This window comes from Vigna umbellata, chromosome 5 (genome assembly GCF_029865625.1).
Source record: "Vigna umbellata cultivar VRB3 chromosome 5, Vumbellata_1.0, whole genome shotgun sequence".
Classification (NCBI taxonomy): Eukaryota; Viridiplantae; Streptophyta; class Magnoliopsida; order Fabales; family Fabaceae; genus Vigna; species Vigna umbellata.
In genome coordinates this window covers 36,165,830-36,189,855 of record NC_142169.1, presented here as the reverse complement: position 1 = coordinate 36,189,855, position 24,026 = coordinate 36,165,830, and the positions used below count along the sequence as shown (strand labels likewise).

The 24,026-nt window shown below is 34.5% G+C and overlaps 3 protein-coding genes across 5 annotated transcripts; all 3 read left to right on the top strand.

The window, feature by feature from the left end:
- The first annotated feature begins 603 nt into the window (after positions 1 to 603).
- Positions 604 to 10,258, top strand: LOC124820608 (DNA topoisomerase, type IA, core). 2 transcript variants are annotated; one of them, XM_047292341.2, is made up of 15 exons: positions 604 to 728; positions 826 to 882; positions 1,285 to 1,388; positions 1,841 to 1,934; positions 3,123 to 3,222; positions 3,935 to 4,166; positions 5,102 to 5,264; positions 5,357 to 5,476; positions 5,718 to 5,797; positions 5,900 to 6,178; positions 6,714 to 6,882; positions 7,139 to 7,267; positions 7,337 to 7,549; positions 8,084 to 8,263; positions 9,286 to 10,258. In XM_047292341.2, the coding sequence occupies exons 1-15, from the start codon at positions 699 to 701 to the stop codon at positions 9,925 to 9,927; spliced, it is 2,592 nt and encodes an 863-aa protein (XP_047148297.1). In that variant the 5' UTR covers positions 604 to 698; the 3' UTR covers positions 9,928 to 10,258. The 2 variants fall into 2 exon arrangements, with proteins under 2 accessions (XP_047148297.1, XP_087971276.1); XM_088115150.1 differs by lacking the exons at positions 604 to 728; positions 826 to 882; positions 1,841 to 1,934.
- Positions 10,259 to 11,566: 1,308 nt separating this feature from the next.
- Positions 11,567 to 18,769, top strand: PDS3 (phytoene desaturase 3). The gene is made up of 14 exons (XM_047292350.2): positions 11,567 to 11,759; positions 11,860 to 12,222; positions 12,654 to 12,742; positions 12,869 to 12,926; positions 13,193 to 13,348; positions 13,910 to 14,058; positions 16,001 to 16,120; positions 16,233 to 16,446; positions 16,552 to 16,654; positions 16,846 to 16,893; positions 17,326 to 17,371; positions 17,699 to 17,886; positions 18,072 to 18,234; positions 18,523 to 18,769. Exons 1-14 carry the CDS (start codon positions 11,582 to 11,584, stop codon positions 18,580 to 18,582), a joined length of 1,935 nt encoding a protein of 644 aa, XP_047148306.1. The 5' UTR covers positions 11,567 to 11,581; the 3' UTR covers positions 18,583 to 18,769.
- Positions 18,770 to 20,471: 1,702 nt separating this feature from the next.
- Positions 20,472 to 23,963, top strand: LOC124820607 (putative pre-mRNA-splicing factor ATP-dependent RNA helicase DEAH5). Of its 2 annotated transcripts, XM_088114743.1 has the most exons (3): positions 20,472 to 22,924; positions 23,122 to 23,509; positions 23,732 to 23,963. In XM_088114743.1, the coding sequence occupies exons 1-2, from the start codon at positions 20,547 to 20,549 to the stop codon at positions 23,504 to 23,506; spliced, it is 2,763 nt and encodes a 920-aa protein (XP_087970869.1). In that variant the 5' UTR covers positions 20,472 to 20,546; the 3' UTR covers positions 23,507 to 23,509; positions 23,732 to 23,963. The 2 variants fall into 2 exon arrangements, with proteins under 2 accessions (XP_087970869.1, XP_047148296.2); XM_047292340.2 differs by lacking the exon at positions 23,732 to 23,963 and having other exon boundaries at positions 23,122 to 23,643.
- Positions 23,964 to 24,026: the final 63 nt, after the last annotated feature.

Here is a 24,026-nt window from a genome sequence, read left to right as displayed (position 1 = left end):
AAAAAGTTACAGAATTTCAATAATCTTCTTATTCTCGCAATTAAATATTTTTCATAAAAGAAAACTATATAACTATGATCATATCACGAATAGCCTACGTTGTTTTGAAAATCATCCACGACAATTCTTTTATTAAGGACACATTTTTCAAATAAATTTAAATTTTTAAATTTGAATGAACCGGTTCATAAAAAAGAAACGCTATGATTATTTTCCCAAAAGTTAAAATCATAGAAAAAATTGCGTTTGTGAAAAATTGGTACCAATTACAATTTTCTTAAAACCTTTATGTAAAAGTTCTATAATCGAAATTAAAAGTTATAATAATATATTCAGATTTATTTGAGAGAAATTCAAACGATCATAACAAACGAAGTAAAAAGTTCTAAAGATACATAGGCTAAGCGTAAAAGATGTATATTCTGATATTGAATTTTTAGATAATACTGTATTAGGTATTTCGTTAAACTTATTTTATCATAACATTTGAATTAATTATATTTTAAAAAGTATACAGTATAATAAAAAGTATTTTATATTTTAAATTATTTTGACTTAGCTTTATTAATGTGTATTATTTAAAATTATTTTATAGCGTGCGAGGCACAGATTTCCAATCCCGTTTGAAAAACGATACTACTTTTTTGTTGTTCACTCTCTCTTCGCGCAGCTGAAGCAGAGAGAAGTTGAATAGAAGCATGGCGCCTCCCATTCCGAAAGTTCTGATGGTCAGATAAATTCAGTCCTCTCATGGATATTGTTTCCATGTGGTGTTCTTGCTTGTTGTGGTTGTTGTGACCTTTTGTTTTGTGATTTTCCTTTCAGGTCGCAGAGAAGCCGAGCATCGCTCTCTCTATTGCTTCTGTTCTATCTCGCGCTCAGGTACTCGTTTTCGCATTTCGTATACACACTGTTTTACTTCAAAACCTATATGTGTTTCCTCAATTCAAATCCTATACAGATGTTTCCTCAATGCAACCGAGTCTCATATTACTATTATTATTAAATTAGAATTCACTGCAGATTTTTACACTGTTGTTCAATCACATATTGCCATGTATGATATTTGTTTTTACTTTTATAATTTAATTAGAACACAGTGACAGTTTTTACTCTGATCTAATCTCATATTGTCAAGTATGATAGGTTTGTTAACTTTTATAATAATTACACATACTTGAGATGATATGTGAATGTGACTGATTTTCAGTGTAAATATTTTGCACTGAGTATAAATATTAGCTACGTAAACATTAAACTTTTTGAAGCACATCATGTAAGCAGATGTTTACGAGGAGGGGAAGTACGGAAGTTCATGAATTTGACGGGAAGTTTCTTGGATCGCCTGTAAATTTTAAAGTAACATCAGTTATTGGACACGTATTCAGGTATTTTTCTTATCTTTTTTCGAGGAGATCACTTATAAAGATTTTCATTTAAGCTTTTATTTTTTATTTTGTATATCTTTTGAAATATTATGAGGCATTTGCACTCCATTTGTCATGTATCTCTTTGAAATGGAAGTTGTGTTAGATTAAATGTTAAGGAATATTACGATGCTGTTCCACAGCTTCCATATGATCAAAGGAACGAAAGGATAGTGCATAATATATGATTAAATCACTGGAGTTGTTTGACATGAACCTCTATCTAGGTCGTGGTTTAATTTCATTGTCATTGAAAGTGTAGCAAGTGTCTTGTTTTCTACTAATTTTTTCAAGGTTGGAACAGTTTATGATGCAAACTTTGCTATTTGGTCTCACTGCACGATACACATGTCTTAAATCCTGAGTGTTTTGAGTATTCACTCTGGGTTTTCTATATTTTGTTGATAATCTAGTGTAGATTTTCCTGCTAAATATCAAGATTGGACAGCCACAGATCCGTTAGATCTTTTTCAGGCTCAGGTTATAAAGAATGAGTCAAACCCAAAGGTATTCCTTTAAATATATTTCCTAGTACTATTTCCTGCTTTTCTGTCAGATCTGTGGTTTGTCGGTGAACATGATTCACAAATCACAGTAGAAGAGGCTCAGTTGTTGCACTGGCTCTTCTATGTCTTCTCATAAAATCATTTATACATTATCTGGAGTAATTGGTAGCAAGATAGATCACTTTGTGTTTGTTTTCCTAACTGAAACTGAAACCCAATTTCATGATGCTTTGTATGCTCACAGTTGGTATGAAGTTAGAGGAGACAATAACATTAAATTTTTGGTAGTGATCTATCTGTCTATATACATTTCCTAAAGATTGATGACGGTTTTCTAAATGTGCTTAGAAATTCACTAGGGGGAAATGTTCTGGAACTTTTTTTTTTTAGTTTTCATGTGTTTTTGAGTTCTTCTTTCTTTGAATACTACAAAAGGGCTGCAGGTCTAGGCATACACGGGATTTTTTTTTTCAATGGCAAATAAATATAACTTTCTATCACAAATAATTACGTATTTGTAACATGTATCATTAATAGGTTTTCATAAGTCATTGGAAAGGGATAGAGGTAAGGGTGTGGAAGGTCATTTTGTGTGCCTCAGCTTGCTGCAGAAAAGTTAACTCAGTTCATAAACTTTTAGACACATTCCTTTTAGATGCAAAGTTGTAGAAGCTTTGAAAAAAAAAATGAAGCCAAGAGTTGCTTTAACTCCTAAATATCCTATTAAGTGAATATAGTGGCCTTCAAAAATGGGCAGTGCACACACTTTTCACAGTTTTGTTGAGTTTTAACTAAGCTGTTGGGTGTAGATTGCTTGATCATAAAAGGTCTGGTATCATTTCAAAGTTTCACTTGATCTTGACTGTTATCAAGGGTGATAAGTGTTCATTTTATAATTTCGTTTAAGCTATCTTGTTTATTTATTCTAGCAGTTTCTATGTCAGTGGTGTGAGACATGATAGTGTTTTAAATGCTTTTCACAGGGTGTTGTAAAGGCCTGATTATATTGAAATGAGTTGAGCTGTTTTTTTTTGCCTTCATTTCATTCTATACGTTTTGAAGAGTGTTAATTCCATTGAAGCCTACAAACTTCTTACAAATCGAGTCATAGCACATGGCAATTTCTCATCTATAGTTGACTTTGTGATGATTTCCTGCAGTTACTGACACATTTTTTTTTTTCATTCAGGCACATATTTGTAGACATTTAAGTCAAGAAGCTCGTGGATGTCGTTATTTGGTATTATGGTTAGATTGTGATCGTGAAGGAGAAAATATATGTTTTGAGGGTAACTGTATAATATTTCATTTTAACATATATGTCACTACCCTTGTTATTCTTCTTTATTTTTTGGTGATGATTATAACCAGTCTATGCTATGTTATTGCAATGCAAAGTTAGTAGATGTGAGTTTTTATTGTTATTGAAAAAAAAGCTCTTAGAACAAATCGACTTGTAGTTGTCTAAGGTAGCTTGTGCAGAAAGAATAAATTGAATCTTAAAATGTAAAAAAAGGCTGCCACAGTACCCTTGTTTTAGGATGAACAAAACTCTTCAGCCCAATCTCTGTCCCTTAGAAAGACTATTAGTCAATAATATTCTATAGGTTTGTTTAATACTGGCAGCTTAGTATTTGCATCTAATTTTTTATCCTTTCTTTGTTTTACTTTCTCCTTAAGGTACTATGAAGAAATTGCCAGCTAAGAGTGGCCTTCTGTGCAATATTTCAAGTTGTTTATATTAAGGAGACTTAATATTTTCTATTTTGTTTTTCGTGCTTTATGTGTATCGGTTACACCACCAAAGGTTGGCCTTCCCTACATTTCAAAATTTTCCTTTGCCATTTGCAATGAACATATAATATTGCCTTGTGTTATAATGGACCATCTTGTTTTCGTGCAGATTATGCTTTCAAATTCAGTATTTTTTGGAATGACTTAATCAACTCCAAAATTTCAAATCATATTTTGAACCATATAAAATATTGAATGTTGTTGCAGTTATACAGTGTACTGGTTTCAAAACAAATGACACTTACCGTGCCCGGTTCTCTTCTGTTACTGAGAAAGATGTTGTGAAGGCCTTAGACAACCTTGTCAGACCAAATAAAGATGAGGCGATGGCTGTAGATGCTAGGCAAGAGATAGATTTGAAAGTTGGAGTTGCGTTCACTCGATTTCAAACGAGTTATTTCCAGGGAAAATATGGGAACCTAGACTCCAGGGTCATCTCGTTAGTTTTCTGCTCTGTATTTCATTATTTATTTTTTTATTGTATTTTCTCTGTTTTGCCATATTTGTTATATTTCATTTGTAAAGAATGACAGCCTTTGATTTTTAACCGTGTTGAATGATATTGTGTGATCCATGCAGTCAATCTCTCTCACCTAATGAGATAAAACTTTGTTGTTGTTGACGATGATGATGATGAAGAAGAATCATAGTCATATCTTTCTATTTAGAATTATTTGAAAACAGAATATGTAACTTGTGCATATCCCAGAGTAGCAACAGCTGAATAGAGATTTGCATTATAGTGCTTCAACTGAACCTTGCCACAGGAATTGTGTCAAAAATAAAAAAAATTAGCTACTTGATGTTGATTGCAGTGAGGGTTTACTTAGTTTTTGGCTTGTTAATTGCCAGAGAAAGGTCAGACAGTTGAGACCTCTAAACCACACAAGGCTGCTAATAATGTCTTAAGTTCAAAATGCTTAAAGCCTCATTCTGTTTCTGCAAATCTCAAAAGAAAGAGACCGATCAACTTACTATTCTTCTTGCAATGATACTGTTGATTTCAAGATCAGCTTGGTCTATATCATGAATCCATTTTCTTGTAGCTGAAGCTGTTGGAACAACTAGTAATGTAACGTGATACTAGTTTAATTCTCTTTCATTTTTTTTTTATTCAAGTAGCAATTAATCCCTTTGTAATAAATTAATGACTATGTTATCATTATGTCTTTGGTGTGTTTTGTTTTGTTTTGTTATGCTATTCTTGTTCTTTTATGCATTCCAGACTTGAGATTGGTTAGGTTCCTAGGCTTGACATGCATTGCCTCCTAGAAATGCAAGCTGCAATATCTTCTCTAGATCTACTTGCATCTGAACATTATTTGTTTAAACTTTGATGAAGTTATTGATTGGGGTAATTGCTGCCTATTTCAGCTATGGTCCGTGTCAGACTCCAACCTTAGGATTTTGTGTGCAGCGATATTTACAAATAAACACTTTCAAGCCAGAAAAGTTTTGGAGTTTGCACCCTTACATAATTCAAAATGGCTATGAAATTCAGCTAGAATGGCATCGTGGCAGATTGTTTGACATAAATGTGAACAATTCTATTCCTTTATATTTGTGTTCTTTCTTTGTCTCAAACCAACAGATGAAGGACATCCTTTAGACACTTTTATTCCATTTCAGGTTGCTATGATGTTTCAAAAGCTTGTTTCTGAAGATGGACTTTTGGAAGTTACTGAAATATCAGAAAAACAGGAAACCAAAAGTCGTCCTGTTGGTCTAAACACAGTGAACCTTCTAAAGGTTAAATCACATGCAGAAAATAACATTTTTAAACTATAAATAATGGATATATTTGAATTTTCTTTCTATATATCAGATGCAAAATTTCACTATTATGTAATGATGCTTTATTCTGTGGAGCTCTTTTAATGTTTGTTCTCAAATCGGCTGTAAAAATCAGACTATTTCTATATTTCATTTCGAATTCAGTGTTTATTTCTTGAGTTAGTGCAAAATAACTTGGGTACAATGTTCTTTTCAGGTTGCTTCAAGTGCTCTAGGATTTGGCCCTCAGATGGCTATGCAACTAGCTGAACGGTTGTATACTCAAGGTTTCATCAGGTTTTCTCACAATCTCCTGGTCTTCAACATTAATAATGTTATATTTTCTTAATTTGTAGGATGTACTAATGTTTGATTGGTTTCTGCACATTGTTTCTCAAGTTATCCACGCACAGAAAGCACAGCATACCCTCCTTCGTTTGACTTTCGTGGTGTGCTCTCTGCACAAACAAATAATCCAACATGGGGTAATTATGTACACGGGCTACTTACCAGTGGTTACCAAAAACCTCGTCAAGGAACAGATGCAGGTGACCATCCTCCCATTACCCCAATGAGATCAGCAGCAGAAGATATGCTGGGCAATGATGCTTGGAAGCTGTACCAATATATTTGTCAACACTTCATAGGTACAGTTTCTCCAGACTGCAAGTATATAAGGTAAAAAGTTATACTGTTTCTACGTTTCTTGATTATCGCCTTATGGTTTTGACATCATTCTAGTGTTTCCACAGTTGTCCTGTGCCTTTTGTTTGGATTGTTTTATCTGAGGAAATCTTGTTAATTTATGTTTGTTGTGGATCTATTTGGATTATTAAACATTTTGATAATTTTAGCAATACTGCAGACTGGGTATAAATGTCAAACGTTTTATAACAATGTACTAAACCAGGGTAATATTTCATCATAAATTCATAAATAGATAACTCTGCAACCTATTAGAATTTTCTCTCTTCCAATTTCTTATTGTCCAACTGTATCAAAGTGCACGTGGTAGAATATTCAGGATGTGGCTTCCCCCATGTTGTTGTCATAATCATAATAATATAATGTTTACAGAATATATTGGCATCAGATTTCTGCTTCTTTCTTCTTAACTCAATCTTTGCCTAAACTATTGCAAATATTCACATGCCCTTGCAAAATGGACTTGATAAACATTTAGTTTTTCCTTACATTATTGTCATCATTCCAGGAAAAAGGTTGAGTTTTCCATTGGGGGAGAGTCCTTTCATTGTACAGGGCAGCATGTTGTCACCAAAGGATTTACTTCTATAATGCCTTGGTTGGCCTTAAATGATAAAAATATTCCGTCATTTGTAAAAGGCCAGAAAATAGAAGTATCAAAGTTGGAGCTCTATGAGGTAACTGTGGTGCCTCCTGACTCATTCAGATTCTGTATGCATTATTTTAGATTTGATCCTAACTTCTAGCCATTTCTAGTCTTTTTTGTTGTCTTTTTTGGTGATGGTGTACGGCCATAAAGGGAACTGTTCAGTTTTATATTCAAATAGATAGTTGAATCATATATCCATTTCTGGGAAGAAGAAAAATGTTGAAAGCCATTTTGCATTACAGTTCTGTATATTTTACGGATATCTAACCCCACAAGTTCTACAGGGGAGTACCAGTGCTCCAGATTACCTAACTGAAAGTGAGCTGATATCCCTGATGGAGAAGAATGGAATAGGAACAGATGCTTCAATTCCTGTGCATATTAACAACATATGTGAACGGAATTATGTGCAGGTAATGGATATAGACATGTAGCCTATATAGAATCATCATTGTGTGGATATTCATCTAGTCAAATTGCAGGTACAAGCAGGCAGAAAGCTTGTCCCAACCCCATTAGGCATTACATTAGTAAGAGGTTATCAAACTATAGATCCAGATCTCTGCCTGCCTGATATTCGTAGCTTCATTGAGCAACAAATTACTCTTATTGCCAAGGGTCAGGTAGATCATCGACATGTGGTGCAGCATGTAATCCAACAGTTCACGCAGAAGTTTAGTTACTTCGTCAAAAAGGTTGGCTAATTTTGGTTTAGTGCTTCTTCTTGTGTTGGTGATAATATGGTTGTGTACAATCGTTTTTTCAATTTTCACAACACATTAGACTTATTTGTTTATACTAGATAGTTTCTGTTTATTCTCCTTTCTCCAACCTTAACCTGAAGATCATGTTGTTTTGAACTTGTTTGGGTAAAAATTTACTCTTTTTTTCTTTCTAATTTGGTCAGGTCAGTTTATCCTGTATTTCCCTTGGTTCATTACATCTTTTGCTTTGGTTTTACAATGTATGCTTACTGTTGTTTGTCAAACCTTTTATTAATAACATGCTTTTGTAAGGCTATGAGGTTTTGGACTTCTCCTTTGAATGCATTCTTGAGTTGATGCATACTTGATTTATTCCATATCTATCCGTGAGAAGAAATATTCCATGTCTCTATATTCTTTCCTTTCAAATATTGTCCATAAAGAGTCCCCGTGACATTTGCTACTAAGTTGCACATGGATGTAGTTTACATTGTTATACTAATTCTGTTACTCTATCTTGGTCAGATTGAAGATATGGATGCATTATTTGAAGCACAGTTTTCTACTCTTACTGATTCAGGGCGTATTCTGAGTAAATGTGGTAAATGCTTGAGATATATGAAGTACATTTCTTCTCAGCCTCCACGATTGTATTGTGGTACATGTGAGGAGGTTTATTATCTCCCACAGAAGGGAAACATCAAGGTAGTATTATATAGCCTGTCTAATAATATCAACTCTTGACAAACTGTTGAATTTTGGTAAATTAATATTACTGTGAATTCGTTTCTAGAGTATTTTGTGTGATTGTATTAAGCAGCCTTTTCAACATTTCTCCACATCCTATCTTTCCCTGTTTACAATTTATCTCCTCTTCCTTCCACTTTTTTGTCCTAAGCTAATTTGTTGTTGGGGATGACTTCCTTTGAACCATTTGTGCCTTTTTCCTTCAAAACAATATCATATAACAAATCCTATGAGTTTCAGACCTCTGATATGCAGGCATAAAATGTCATTTCTGTCAGAAAACTATTGAGAGATATCCGTTTCATTTTCAGAATGTGCTATAGCTTTCATACTTGGAGTGGTTAGATTAATTTAACAACTACCATATCTATATAATTGGAGGATGACTATATAAATATCCCTTTTAAGATTACTACGGACATACATTATGTATGCTATCATGCACAGTGGCTTCACTGTTTATTAGATCGCGAGCAAGAGGACTTTTAGTGTACCTTCTCACCATTAAGTTCCTTCCTAACTTGTCTAAACTTGTAATCATCATTATTATTTGGGCTTCTCTCCCTCAGAGAAGTGGAACAAAGATAAGAAAGAAAAGAAAGAAGGGGATTGGGGTAATATTTGTCAAACACTCTGCTCTGGCGGATTGAGTGTGAATATACTTGGGAAAGTTAAAAGTAGTTGAGAAGGAATCGTGGTAATACTATTTTGCAAGAATGATTGATATATTTCACAAATACAGAGTCAGTAGCTTATACAAGATCCAAGCTGAAAGAAAAAAAAAACAATTATACAGAATACAGTTCTAGAAATTAAGGCAAAACAGAATGCAGTTGTAAGAAACTAATCAAAAAATTGTTATTCTCCTAATACATGTGCTGCCCCATTGGATATTTACTGTTTCATTTAGTCTATTTTGCTGCTATGTTGTTTGGTGTGCCAAATGCCATTCATTCACATTTCTTCAACTTTTTCTGCAGCTGTACAAAGAATTGTCTTGTCCTTTAGACAATTTTGAGCTTTTAATTTGCTCTATGCCTGGTCCAGATGGTAAATCATTCCCACTATGCCCATACTGCTACAGTAATCCCCCATTCGAAGGCATTGAAGCACTCATCAATACCGCTAAAACTGGTAGTGCTGGCAAGATTGGCAAGGGATCCGGCATGCCCTGCAGCCTATGCCCTCATCCAAGTTGCCCAAATTCTCTGGTTTCCCAGGGTGTATGTGCTTGTCCAGAGTGCAGTGGAACACTTGTCTTAGACCCAATAAGTGCTCCCAGATGGAAACTTTGTTGTAATATGTGTAATTGCCTAGTTTTTCTTGCACAAGGCGCTCACAGAATCTCCACGACTAAAGAGCGGTGCGGTGAATGTGACTCTTCAATCATAGAAGTAGACTTCAACAAGAAAACAACTCCTCTGGAAGACGGAGCAACCTTGCACCGAGGCTGCATTCTATGCGATGAGTTGCTTCATTCCCTTGTGGAAATGAAACATGGTAGAAGTTTCAAGCACATGAGCTCAAGAGGAAGAGGTAGAGGAGCAAGAAAAGGTGGAAGGGGCAGAGGACGCGGGGGTGGAAAAATCATGGATCCGAAAATGAGTTTCCGAGATTTTTAAGTAATGCCAGTTCTTCATCAGCGTTGTTTGAAGAATTAATGTTTTAGTGTTTTACAGTTACGGTTTTGTTGAAGAAATAATTTGTATTTTTGTACAGAGTTCTTGAAATATTTATTAGTAGTAGGCAAATACTTTCAGTGAAGGCTTGTTACAAAATTTGAGATAGTGTACACAATATGCCCGCCGTAAACTATGTAATTGTATCTGCTGAGAGGGCATATGCGTCTATTTTAATCTTCATAATTTATGATTAAATGTAATGACTGGAATCCCTTGCCAGTATTCCTGTGTGTAGAGAGATTAGGTTATGTCGTGGATTATGTTTATTCTACATCTTTGCAAGACTTTAATTACATTATCATGAAAAAGTTAATATTTTCATATTAGGTCTCAAAATTCCTTATCAATCACACCTAATTAACAAGAAAAAATTAAAATCAAATACTCAATTAAAAAGTTTTTAATTTTCTTAAAACTTAAACCATAAAAATTTATTATGAAATTAATTGAAAATTCTCACATTTATCACGTAATAAAAACTTAATTAAACTTAATTTTAATGTACATAAAGAGATATTAATTAATTCTGAACTTGTTTAATTATTGATTTTGAAATAGAACTATCCTGATTAAAAGACTTAAAATTAAGAGTAACTGATATTATCTGTCATATTTATTATTTTTTGTCTCTTTCCTAAACACTTGTTAAAGTATAATAGTTTCTCCTTGTTTCCATCATTTTGATACAATATTTATTATATTTTTCAGTTTTCTTTTTCTTCAATTGGGCAGAAGTGAAAAAAAAAAAATCAGTCAAATAAATTTTGATGAGAAATATTTGTTTTAATAAATACAATTATAAGTATGAATATCTTTAACTTTTTAAATTGATAAAAGAATAAACTTTTATATATATATATATATATATATATATATATATATATTAATCTAAATTACTAAAATACTGATAATATTTAATCAGATAATATAAAAATTTATTTCTGTTGATTTATTTTATTTATATTTTTAAATTTTTTATTTTCTTACAATACGATTTTTTATTTTCTCATATATGATCGAACTTGTTAAACATTCACAAAATTCAGTTATATTTTTAATATTTTTTTATGAGTGTCTTAATTACACATGAACATGATTTCTTGTCCTGTTTCTTTAGCATGTTGATTTTCTTATTCTTTTTCAAAACATATTCACTTGTGGAGAAGTGGAAAAAGAACACAATATTTTAAACTAAAGTTTAGAGATGGCAAATAAATTCTTTCAGAGTATTATTTTAACACATTCTAATATTAATGAAAAATCCTTGTATTAATCAAATATAAATATAAATACGGATAATATAAAATTTTAAATTAAATACGAAAATGGTATATATATATATATAATTTTTCTTTATACTGGTTTATCTTAAATTACTTACTGCAACATCCTTAATATATGAAATTTGAAAAACGGAAAAAATTAATCGAAACTGTTTTAACACTTTCCGACTAGGAATCTTTCCATTGATCTCGGGTTGCAGAACCGAACACTCATGTTATCTAACTCAGGAACAAATACCAGAATATTTTATGTTGTGTTGGCCAAAGTAACACATAAATAAGAAGAGACGTAACGGGTATTATTGTCATTTATGATCTGGATTTTGTCCTTGTTTTTCCCACTTTCCATTCGGTCTCAGCTCACGACAGCAAAATTATTCTTAAAACGCACCACACAACACCCACCCTTTCAAAGCGCTGCGTCTGTGCTCTCTCCACTACTCTCTTTCTCTCTCTCTCTCTCTCTCTTCAGACTGCGAGTTTCGTTTGGTACTCAATCTCACTCCTTTCACTTCTTCAACTTTCAAACCACAGTTTCATACGCTTCAATTCCGCTATAGAATTTTTAACATGCATGTTTTTAATTCAGGCTCTGTTTTGTTCATCAATTTGGGGTTCTTTGCTCCAATGGCTGCTTCTGGATATATATCTGCTGCCAACTTGAATTGCCTGCTTGGCGCCAGACACATATCCAATCCCAAGCTGGGTTCTGCAGATGCCAAAATTTCGTTGTCGTTTGCTGGGAGCGACTCTATGGGCGTTAATGTGCGACCCGCTTCAATTCGTGCTCCTAAAAGGAACCATTTCTCTCCTCTGCGTGTCGTTTGCGTCGATTATCCACGACCGGAGCTTGAAAACACCGTTAATTTCGTCGAAGCTGCTTACTTGTCTTCCACCTTTCGTGCTTCTCCGCGTCCACTAGAACCGTTGAAGGTCGTTATTGCCGGTGCAGGTAATAAGCAAGCTGTGCCTATGCTTGCATATTTCGTTTTATGCATGAAAAGTGTGTTTTGGCTGCCAAATTTTGTAGGCTATCTTGCTTTAGTTTTTCTGGGTGTTTCAGATTAGGACCTGTTATGCCCTTTTCATTTCATGCATTATCTTCTAATGTTGACGTGTTAAACTTAGGAGCCTGCTTGGGACAGGCATCAGGAATTTCTTCATTTGTGATTAAATAGATGTACACACATATATTCGTTTCTTTAAGTAAAAAAAGTTGCGGAATTACAGCATTTTCAATTTTTAGTGAAATTTCAAATTAAAGGGGTAACCCCGATATCGTGTTTGATATTTAAAGATAAACTTGTCTGTAAAGTAATCTTTGGATATGAGTTTTGATCTCTCTGTCTTTGGTGGGCTGATGCATCTTTCAAATAAGTGCAGGATTGGCTGGTTTATCGACTGCAAAGTATTTGGCTGATGCTGGGCATAAGCCTATATTGCTGGAAGCTAGAGACGTTCTAGGTGGAAAGGTTTTCTTGCTAATTAACCCCTTTGTCAATAAATTGTCACTGTTTACGACTTCTGTTCCTCATTTTAGCGTACTGTTTGATTAGATAATAAATTTGTTGTGTTTATACTATTATTCATTTTCTAAGATTGCTGCTTGGAAAGATGAGGATGGAGACTGGTATGAAACAGGTCTACACATCTTCTGTAAGTTCATCAATTTCTGCTACGCATTCGTTTCCTCAACTCTTTCTTTAATATTTCTGCTTTGAAGTTAATACTATCATGACTTTATTATAATTTTTTTCCATTTGATAAAAGAGAATTAGAAGAAGAGTAAAAAATTGGATGACCAGGAATATTTCTAGAACTATGAAATAAATCATATTATTTGATCAATAAACATGTTTTAATTATTTGAATCCTTGTTTTGTAGTTATCTTTTCTTCATAACCTTTTCCCCTTTCCCGCAGTTGGGGCTTACCCTAATGTGCAGAACCTATTTGGCGAACTTGGCATTAATGATCGGTTACAATGGAAGGAGCATTCCATGATTTTTGCTATGCCAAATAAGCCCGGAGAGTTTAGTCGATTTGATTTTCTCGAAATCCTTCCATCCCCGTTAAATGGTAAGATGTAAGACTTATTATAGTTGTGCATTTTTATATATACCTAACTGAAGTTGAATGTCGCTATAAAAAGTACATTGAATGTGTTTATCTTTGGGAAGCCTATCATGCAGAATTTGCAGTTGTCTACTACCAAATTTGTAATACTGTCTAGCAACTGTCCTGTCTATGCTATGGGTAGTGCCTCAAAAACCAGAATCCAGTATTTTTAGTTTCCTTGGAGGCTTTAACCCAATTTTCTGGTCAAATTTTGATTTTGAACATATGTCAATGAATTCAATAATCATTGGAACCAGAAGGGTTAAATTGATTCCATTTTATGCACGTTAAAAACTGCAAAGCGAAACAGAGAACTAGCAATTTAGCTTGGTTTGCATATTCTTATGGTCTCTTATCTCTATCTCTTTCTTCATCAGTCTGGTTTACAGGACAGGAACATATTTTCTGTTCTAAAGATAGACAACTGATTGTTAAATGTTTACCAGTATTTTGTTTCATTGTAGCTTACGAGCTAAATTTTAACCAGTATTTATAAGTTGCATGCCATGAATCTGATAACAGGAATCTGGGCTATATTAAAGAACAATGAGATGCTGACATGGCCAGAGAAAGTCAAATTTGCAATTGGGCTTCTGCCAGCTATGCTTGGTGGACAGGCATATGTTGAGGCTCAAGATGGTCTTTCTGTTAAAGAATGGATGATAAAACAGGTATAGCAGTTGTATAAGCTTACCAGTAGATTGATAGATTGAAGTAACTTGGGTATATTACCTCGGTCATGACCTAATTCGACTTAAAAATTGCAGAGAATAGTCTTGTTTGCTGTTCATGGAGTCTTGACCATCTTATGACTATTCTGAAATGGGGTTATTTAGGAATAAACTTTCAAATGACTTGATGATGATGTCAATAATGGATCCTTTTATCATTAGAATTTGATTGGTTAACTCAGATGAATGTCATGTTACTGTCTTAATGCTATACATAGTTATCAATTTGAAACTCAAACTAAGATATTTATATTTGTATAAAATAATGTGCTGAGATGTTTTCATTACAGCACTTACAATGAATCAATTAATGATTCATACGTAGAATTTATAATTGAAATTTTGTATAAGTGTGTATCTGTTGTAACCCTTATGCTGGAATTAGGGATGAGGATTAAGGTAGGTGTCATTTCCCAACTCAAGTAGAAATGTTGCTGGTGAGGTGATTGAGACAAGGGTAGGATTTGTATTACACAAAGTTGGTCTATTTTTTATCTAATGGACCAGGCCCCAACCACTTAAGTTGATTATCTCCAAAAACTCGTAGCCCAAGGCCTACAAAAGGAGGAAAGGGAATGAGTTCAGGATGAGAGAAATCAGAAGGGGTTAAGATTCTTTTTTTTTTAAATTCATGGATGAAGTCCAGACTAATCAAAGAGAAGAATAAGAATTCTGTAAAGGGAAGTCATTTTCTAAGATTAGTTATTTTCTATGGTGGAACTCATTTGTGTTTGACTGGAGAGGATTCAAAGTTATTTGTAGCTGCCACAGTTATTCATTTTCTTTTAGGAGAGGAGCATTGTTAGATACTCATTGGGAGTTAGTCATGTGTCTGGCAGAAATGGCATTAGTTAGGTTAGTTGGTTGAACCGTTGAAGAAATAAGGCATATTGTCTATAAATAAGAGGGTTTGAGAGGTAGAGAGTTCTGTTATTTGAGTCAATGGGGCTTGGGCTTTGGGAGGTGCATACACTCGAAGTTCTGCACGTTGGACACTGTATTGAGAGGATAAATCCCTTATTATTTCTATTAAGATACCCGGTTTCTGTCGCTCTCCTTCAAAGCAGAAAAAAGTCCTTGCTCCATAGTCTATTTTAAAGGATTCCAACACTTCATTATAGATGATATGATTAGATTTTCACTTTGATTATTTCTAACATTACCTTTGAATTTCCTCTTTTATCTGGCTAAATTTTCTTCGATTGCTTTTACCCAAAAAGGAATTTGTTATAAACGGAAGTGCAGTACTAAAACTGGTATTACTTTACTTTTTTTTACAAAATTAATTTTTTCCCCTCCAACTTAGTTTTATCAATTAAAACTGATGCTCATAGTCTTTCTGGAAACTTCGGAGAGAAATAAATAAGACAAACTTGTTTATAGGAGAGGGAAGATAAAAAAAAGTACTTTCTTTTTCTTCCTACATCCACATAAGGAGAATTGTCTATGTCTGCATGCCTTTATTAGTGTAGTTAATTTATTTACCATTACAAAATTTATGTCCTGGAGACTTACTGGGATATAGATGAAGTTGTTTTGTCAGGTTTGCCATGTATCTCTGAATTGAAATGCTGGTCATTTTGGTCCAGAGTGTGGTGAAGGGGCTCCTGTGCTCCAAGAATGGAAGAATAAAAAAACTTTCTATATTGTATTTTTTATCTACCTCTTAATTTAATGCTGGCAGTTGCAGTAGTTTATTTTACTGGGAAACATAGAAAGGATATCTGTAGCTATAGTTATAATTTTTAGTTTGTATTACTTGATAATGTTTTAAAATAGATTCCATCTACCATAGGTTGATTTCACAAGTACTGAATGCAACCTTCTCATGGTCAGTGTTGCCAATAATTTAGTATAACAAAATGTTTTCACCTTTTGGTAGGGTGTTCCTGATCGAGTAACTGATGAGGTGTTCATAGCAATGTCGAAGGCACTAAACTTCATCAATCCTGATGAACTTTCAATGCAATGTATATTGATTGCTTTAAACCGATTCCTTCAGGTGTGATCATTTCCTTTTCTAGGCACTGTTCTACTAGCATTATTGTGGAACTTATGATATAATTTTTTCTCTTTCAACTAATTGTTATATTATATTATTAAATCTTCAATAGGAAAAACATGGTTCTAAGATGGCATTTTTGGATGGCAATCCCCCTGAAAGACTTTGTATGCCAATAGTTGATCATATTCAGTCCTTGGGTGGCGAAGTTCATCTCAGTTCACGCATTCAAAAAATTGAGCTAAATGATGATGGAACAGTGAAGAACTTCTTACTAAGTAATGGGAAGGTGATGGAGGGAGATGCTTACGTGTTTGCAGCTCCAGGTTTTTTATTCTTCTTATTTTCCCATTGTATTGATCAATTTGTTTTTCTGGTATTTTTAATCTCCATTCCCCAATTTTTTGAGGATTTCTTTTTCTTGAAAACAGTGGATATTCTGAAGCTTCTTTTACCTGACAACTGGAAGGGGATTCCATATTTCCAGAGATTGGACAAATTAGTTGGAGTCCCAGTCATAAATGTTCACATATGGTAAGTAATGCCTTTTGATGTTAAAAAATATGTCCATGCACATCTTAATTTTAAATCAAACTATTACAGCCACCATTATTTCATTTTCTTGTCAGCAAAATCAAAATTAATTTGTAGTATTTGTTGTGATGTTTGTTTATATAGTAAGCTCCACTGTTGTGGTGACATGCTGCATTGCATCCTGTCTGCAGGTTTGACAGAAAACTGAAGAACACATATGATCACCTTCTCTTTAGCAGGTCTCCCTCACTTTGAAACGCTAGTAATGTCTAGAAATACTGTTCATTTAATGTCTCTCGGTTTTACTGATACACAAGTGCATAATACGAGCCAACTTTTTGTGCTTGATAAATTGAGAAATTGGGCACGTATAACAATCAGAAGCAGAACTTAATATTGTAGTATGAAAATAGTATATAAGATGTCTTCTCTCCAATGTATTGAGGTTTATGATTTGACCTAATCTTATATTCAGGTAGAGTGCTATAACTTACTGAAGAAAAAAGGTGATAAAGTGAATACAAAATTTGTGGACGGGATCCTTTCTTTTCCATTCTTTGCTTAACTTGGTTGAGAGTTTGTTTAAGAATTTATTGATGGCATTTCTGGATAATAAATAAAGTATTTTCATCACCTCACATTTCATATATTTTGTATTTTTCTACGTGCAGAAGTCCCCTTCTGAGTGTATATGCTGACATGTCTGTAACTTGCAAGGTAAGCACTTCTTTCATGTCATTGGTTTGCACTGATTTGTTTCCTCTAACATGCAAAAGTTGTGTCCTGCATGGGGTCTGGGTTAGCACAGCCCTTTGTATATTAACAGTAATATTAATAAGTAAGTAAAGACACTTATGTGAATTGGAGATAGTATAGTGCTTTCTGGATGAACAGTAAACCCTGTCAACTCAAATCATTTCTGTTTTCAGATATTTATGTAATTATTTTTGAAGGTTTGAGGCTGAATTTCTTCTGCATGTTTGTCTGGTTATCATTAAATGTTGGAATGTTGTTTGGGTGACTCTGTTTTACGATGTAATGCAGGAATATTATGACCCAAACCGGTCTATGTTAGAGTTGGTTTTTGCACCAGCTGAAGAATGGATTTCACGTAGTGATGAAGATATCATTGCAGCAACAATGTCTGAGCTTGCCAAACTCTTTCCTGATGAAATTTCTGCCGACCAAAGCAAAGCTAAGATTATCAAGTACCATGTTGTTAAAACACCAAGGTTTGACTGAGGATCCACAGAGGTGGATTATTTGTTTTTTCTTCATTTGTAAACATGGACTAGGAGCATTTTTGTTGTTACTAAACCTGTTGGAAGTTTCATATCTATTACAGATAAATCAAATTCATAATGTATAAATAGATACAAATCTTATCTTATAGGTTTTCGGTTTTGTATTGTTTCAGGTCTGTTTACAAAACTGTTCCAAATTGTGAACCTTGCCGTCCAGTACAAAGATCTCCTATTGAAGGCTTCTACTTAGCTGGAGATTACACAAAACAAAAATATTTAGCTTCAATGGAAGGTGCTGTTCTTTCAGGGAAGCTGTGTGCACAAGCAATTGTACAGGTAAAATCTATCACAAAATTATCTGTGTAACTCACCAAATATTTAGCAAGAAAGTGATAATCTATCTATCTATCTATCTATATATATATATATATATATATATATATATATATATATATATATATAAATAGGTGCTTCCTCAGTGATTTTGTTTGTCTTAATTATCATTAATTCAGCTGGCTGAATAAGTCTACATTTTAAGTTTCTTTTATCCTCTAAACTTGTGTTGCCTTGACTGTGTTATGCATGACATTGGTGTCACTGAGGGTTGCTAAACAAATTGTGCAGGATTGTGAAGTACTTGCTGGTCGAGGCCAGAAAAGAATGGCTCAAACGAGTGTTGTCTGACAGAAACAAAAGAAACAATAATTGAAAATAAACTATGGTATACATACAGGAGCAGCATCACTTGAGTCCATGGTAAGAAAAAAAGGAAGAATAATCTATAGGGAACAAATGACATGTGTCAATATTACTGTATTGGAATCAAATTTGACATTATTCAAACTTGTACATCAAAGTTTTCTTTTCTTTACATTTTTTACTCAGTAGCAAATTATTTCCAGAAGGCCACATATCTAAGCAAACTAATATAAACTATATATGCATTATGCAATAATATAACTATATATATAATGTTTAAAAGATTTGCCTTTAAAATAACATACTAAACATGTTTCTAAAAATATACTTGTAAATTAAAATAAACAAATACCTATTTGAATAATTGTAAGAATAATATTAAAGATAATAAAATTATAAATATTATATTGTAGTTAGATATGCTATAACATTTTTTTTGCATTGATTATGTATACCTGCCATCATCTTTTCTGTATATTCTTTTTTAACGATTTAAAATGAAAAAATCTTCTGCGTTAAATTTGTTTTCTATGTTATAGTTAAACTTTGAATGTATTTTTTCAGTTTAAAAATGAAATAACAGGCAAATTCAAAACCGAAGTATTAAAGATATTATTTTTATATAATTTTAAAACAAATATTATATAAGAAATTAAAATATACTACATATCTTTAAAATTTAAGTAATTATATTAGAAGGTATACTATCACGCACATTATATCACGGTTTCATTAGATCTAATCAAATATAAAATAGATAGTGTTTCGGTATATTTTTCTGGGATCGAGAGATTAAGCTGGTGACATGTGTTTCCCGCTTCCCAACTCTGAAATCGCTTGCCTTCCTTTTGCCTAAGTCGCGCGTTCGTCTTCAGCTCTCTGCTATAGGTCGATCGGTATTGGAGCAAACCGATCGGTCTTCTTCCGGGCGAGGGGAGAGGTACCTGTAAAAGACATTCTGATGCTCAAGTTAGGCGTGTTGGTGAAGAGTTTTTACTCTTAAGAGAATACTCAGTAAAGGACGATCACTGTTTGAGTATTTAAGAGCAAGAAAGAATGAATAAGCCTCAGCAAAATTGTGAGAGAGGCGAATTTAGCATCACGTACCTGACTTGTGGCCCTGATTTTGTATTTATAAACAGAATAAGATATAAACATATTACCTGAAAACCCTACTTATCAATATCTTCAATCAAATATTTATGGATTTGGTTTATCAGATATCTTTACTAGATATCTTTACTAGATCTCTTGAATTATTTTATGGTTCACTAGATTATTGGCTCAATTACCATTTGAAATAGCTTATTAGCTTATTGGCTCAATCACAGCCCAAACCTTTTGACCGGGTTAACCAAAGGCGGATCGATCGGTCTTAGTCACCGACCACTCGGTCAATAATTTATACGGTACAAATAGTATATAAGCTGTCGAGCAAATTATCTAAATGTTAAGAAAATTGTGAGAATTAATAATACTTTTAATTTTTTTTCTTAGCACTTTCGTTTTCTGTTATCTATCAAACTATCTGAATGTTAAAAATACGAGAATACTTTATTGAACATCATTTTAACAATTTAATTGTGGTGAGCAATGAGTTGAAGAGTATAACTTTTTTTGTTGACTAAGTCAAACATAGTTTTAGCTTAATATGAAATGAAAACATGTTTAAAACGTGTAGTTTCATTTCAAAGAGAAAAAAAAACTCATTTTACTTAATAAAAACGCGTTGTTTATTATTATTTTTTAAAAAAAGTAAAGAAAAGAATATGTATTCTTGAAAATTGAAACATAAAAAAAGAATATTAAATTATTGAAATTCAAATTGTATATAAATAGTGTAGAAAGCGCGAGATTGTGGAGGTAACGGTTCTTCTACGATCCCTCAATTTCTTGTGGCCTACGCTTTCATCTCACACCACACACAAACCCTAATCTCAATTCTGAGGATGGCTGCGAACGATGGATTCGACACGCTTCAATACTTGTCGCTCCTCTCCAAGGTCTGCGTCGAGTTGGAGTCCCACACCGGCGCCGCCGACAAGGTCCTCGCCGAGTTCATCATCCATTTGGCTCGTTCATCCGACAACCTTCACCACTTCAACGCCGTACTCAATGAAAACGGTGCCCATTTTCCGGATTACCTTGTCCGAACGCTTTTCACCCTTGTTCGCGCAGTTCTTGAACCCGCTAAGACAGAGTCCAAAGCCAAACAAGAGGATAGTGGCGGTTCTTCGTTGAAACCTCTCAAGAGAATCTCCTCTCCGGAAAAAGGGGAAGTAAAACAGTTCACTGCCGCCGGAAACTTGAGTTCTCCATATAAGGACGAGGAGGGAGATGGGTTGCCACGCCAAGAAGTAGATGATGATGATGAAGATTTCGAGATTGAGTTGAACGATGATGCACCTGTATTCTTGCAGGGGCAAACCAAACACTCAATGGACATGTCTCCTCTCAAGATTTTCAAGAATCCAGAAGGTTCTCTGCTCCGCAGCGCGGCGCTTCAGTCTGCACTTGCTAAGGAACGAAGGGAAGTGCGAGAACAGCAGCATAGTTCACTATTTGATTCAATTCCAAAAGATCTCAATCGAGCTTGGGAAGACCCTATGCCAGAGAAAGGTGAAAGACACCTTGCTCACGAGCTTAGGGGTGTTGGCTTATCTGCATTTGACATGCCGGAGTGGAAGAGGAACAGCGGAAAATCCATTTCCTTTGGGCCAAAATCAAAGCTTTCTATTCCAGAACAGAGGCGGAGTTTGCCAATTTATAGATTAAAAAATGAATTGGTTCAGGCTGTGCATGATAATCAGGTGTTGGTGGTGATCGGAGAAACTGGTTCTGGGAAGACTACTCAGATTACCCAGTATCTTGCTGAAGCGGGGTACACCACACAGGGGAAAATTGGATGTACTCAACCCCGGAGGGCGGCTGCAGTGTCTGTTGCAAAGCGGGTTGCAGAAGAGTTCGGTTGTCGATTGGCGGAGGAAGTTGGTTATGCGATTCGGTTTGAGGATTGCACTGGACCGGATACTCTCATCAAGTACATGACAGATGGTATGCTTCTTAGGGAAATGTTAATGGATGAGACTCTGTCACGGTATTCTGTTATTATGCTTGATGAGGCCCATGAAAGAACTGTTTATACTGATGTTCTTTTTGGACTCCTGAAGCTGCTCCTGAAGCGTAGGCCTGAATTAAGATTGATCGTCACGTCTGCTACTCTGGATGCCGAGAAGTTTTCAGGGTATTTCTTTAACTGTAACATCTTTACAATACCTGGTAGAACTTTTCCTGTGGAGATAGTTTATGCTATGCAGCCTGAGAGTGATTACTTAGATGCATCTTTACGTTCTGTTCTGCAGATCCACTTTACTGAACCTGAAGGAGACATTCTTCTCTTCTTAACTGGTCAAGAAGAGATTGATTTTGCTTGCCAAGATCTTGTTGAGAAAATGAAGGGATTAGGTAAGAATGTTCCAGAGCTCGTCATTTTACCGGTTTATAGTGCTCTTCCTAGTGAAATGCAGTACAGGATATTTGAACCTGCTCCACCTGGGAAAAGGAAAGTGGTTGTGGCTACTAACATTGCTGAGGCTTCTTTGACTATTGATGGGATATGTTATGTAATTGATCCTGGATTTGCTAAGCAGAATGTTTATAACCCTAAGCAAGGTCTTGACTCTTTGGTGATAACTCCAATTTCACAAGCATCAGCCAAACAAAGAGCAGGACGTGCAGGGCGTACGGGACCTGGGAAGTGTTATCGTCTCTACACTGAAAGTGCATACAGGAATGAGATGTCCCCCACTACAGTTCCGGAGATTCAAAGGATAAATCTTGCAACAACTACTCTTAATATGAAATCTATGGGGATAAACGATCTATTGTCCTTTGATTTTATGGATTCGCCTTCACCTCAGGCGCTTGTTTCTGCTATGGAGCAACTTTACAGTCTTGGAGCATTGGATGAAGAAGGCCTATTAACCAAACTGGGGAGGAAAATGACAGAATTTCCTTTGGATCCACCGTTGTCCAAGATGCTACTTGCCAGTGTGGATCTTGGATGCAGTGATGAGATTTTGACCATAATTGCCATGATTCAAACCGGAAATATTTTTTACAGGCCAAGGGAAAAGCAAGGCCAAGCAGATCAGAAGAGGGCAAAGTTTTTCCAGCCAGAGGGTGACCATCTTACTCTACTTGCTGTTTATGAGGCTTGGAAAGCTAAGAACTTTTCAGGGCCGTGGTGTTCTGAGAACTTTGTTCAATCTCGATCGTTGAGAAGAGTCCAGGATGTCAGGAAACAGCTTCTCACTATCATGGATAGGTAGGATATCTTTATATTCTTATAAATTTATAAATACTTCTTATTTGCTTCGGTTTCAGTATTCATTTATTTTTGTTGTGTATTTAATGCTTGAGTTTTTCGGTTTTAGATATTATGTTGACCATGTCTCATGTATAATCCTTTAATTATATATGAAATTGCATTCTAAATCAGCTTTATGAATATTTATAATCCAGGTACAAATTAGATGTTGCGAGTGCTGGAATTAACTTCACCAAAGTGACGAAGGCTATCACAGCAGGATTCTTTTTCCATGCTGCTAGAAAGGACCCTCAGGAAGGTTACAGAACCCTGGTTGAGAACCAGTCTGTATATATCCATCCAAGCTCAGCTTTGTTCCATAGACAGCCAGACTGGATCATCTACCACGAGCTTGTGATGACAACGAAGGAATATATGCGTGAGGTCACTGCCATAGACCCTAAATGGTTAGTTGAATTGGCTCCAAGATTTTTCAAAGCTGCAGATCCCACAAAGATGAGCAAGCGAAAGCGTCAAGAACGTATACAACCACTTCATGGTGTATCGGAACAATGGCGTTTGAGTAAACGCCGTGCATGAGATGTAATTTATCTGCTTCCTCTTGATGCAATGTCTTTTATACTACAATATATAATTGTATATAGTTTTTAACTTAGAAATTTTCCTTGCAGAATGATATAAACGGAAACATATAAATATTTTCATTTGTGCTATTACTCCAAAAGCTTAATATACGATATGCCATTGATTGTAGAATGTTGTTATTGTTACTGAACTAATAACATCTATAGCCATTACCAGCAGTTGTTGCAGATGGTTGACAAAGTCTTCCCTTGCAAAGATCTCCTCTACAAGGTTTCTCATGACATGGAAATCCAAGGAAAACAAAAATATTTAGCTTCAACGTTATATGAGTAAGCATATTTTCAAAAAGTAATAATGTTACATGTATCTATTTCTCGATTAGCAAGGCCATGTTCTTTCCCCCAAAATATATAATATATATAATATCTATAAAGATAATGCCTGAAAAAATTAATAAATAGGATAAATGCTTTCCGTACTATTATTTGGCAATCAGCTGACTCGGATTAAAAAA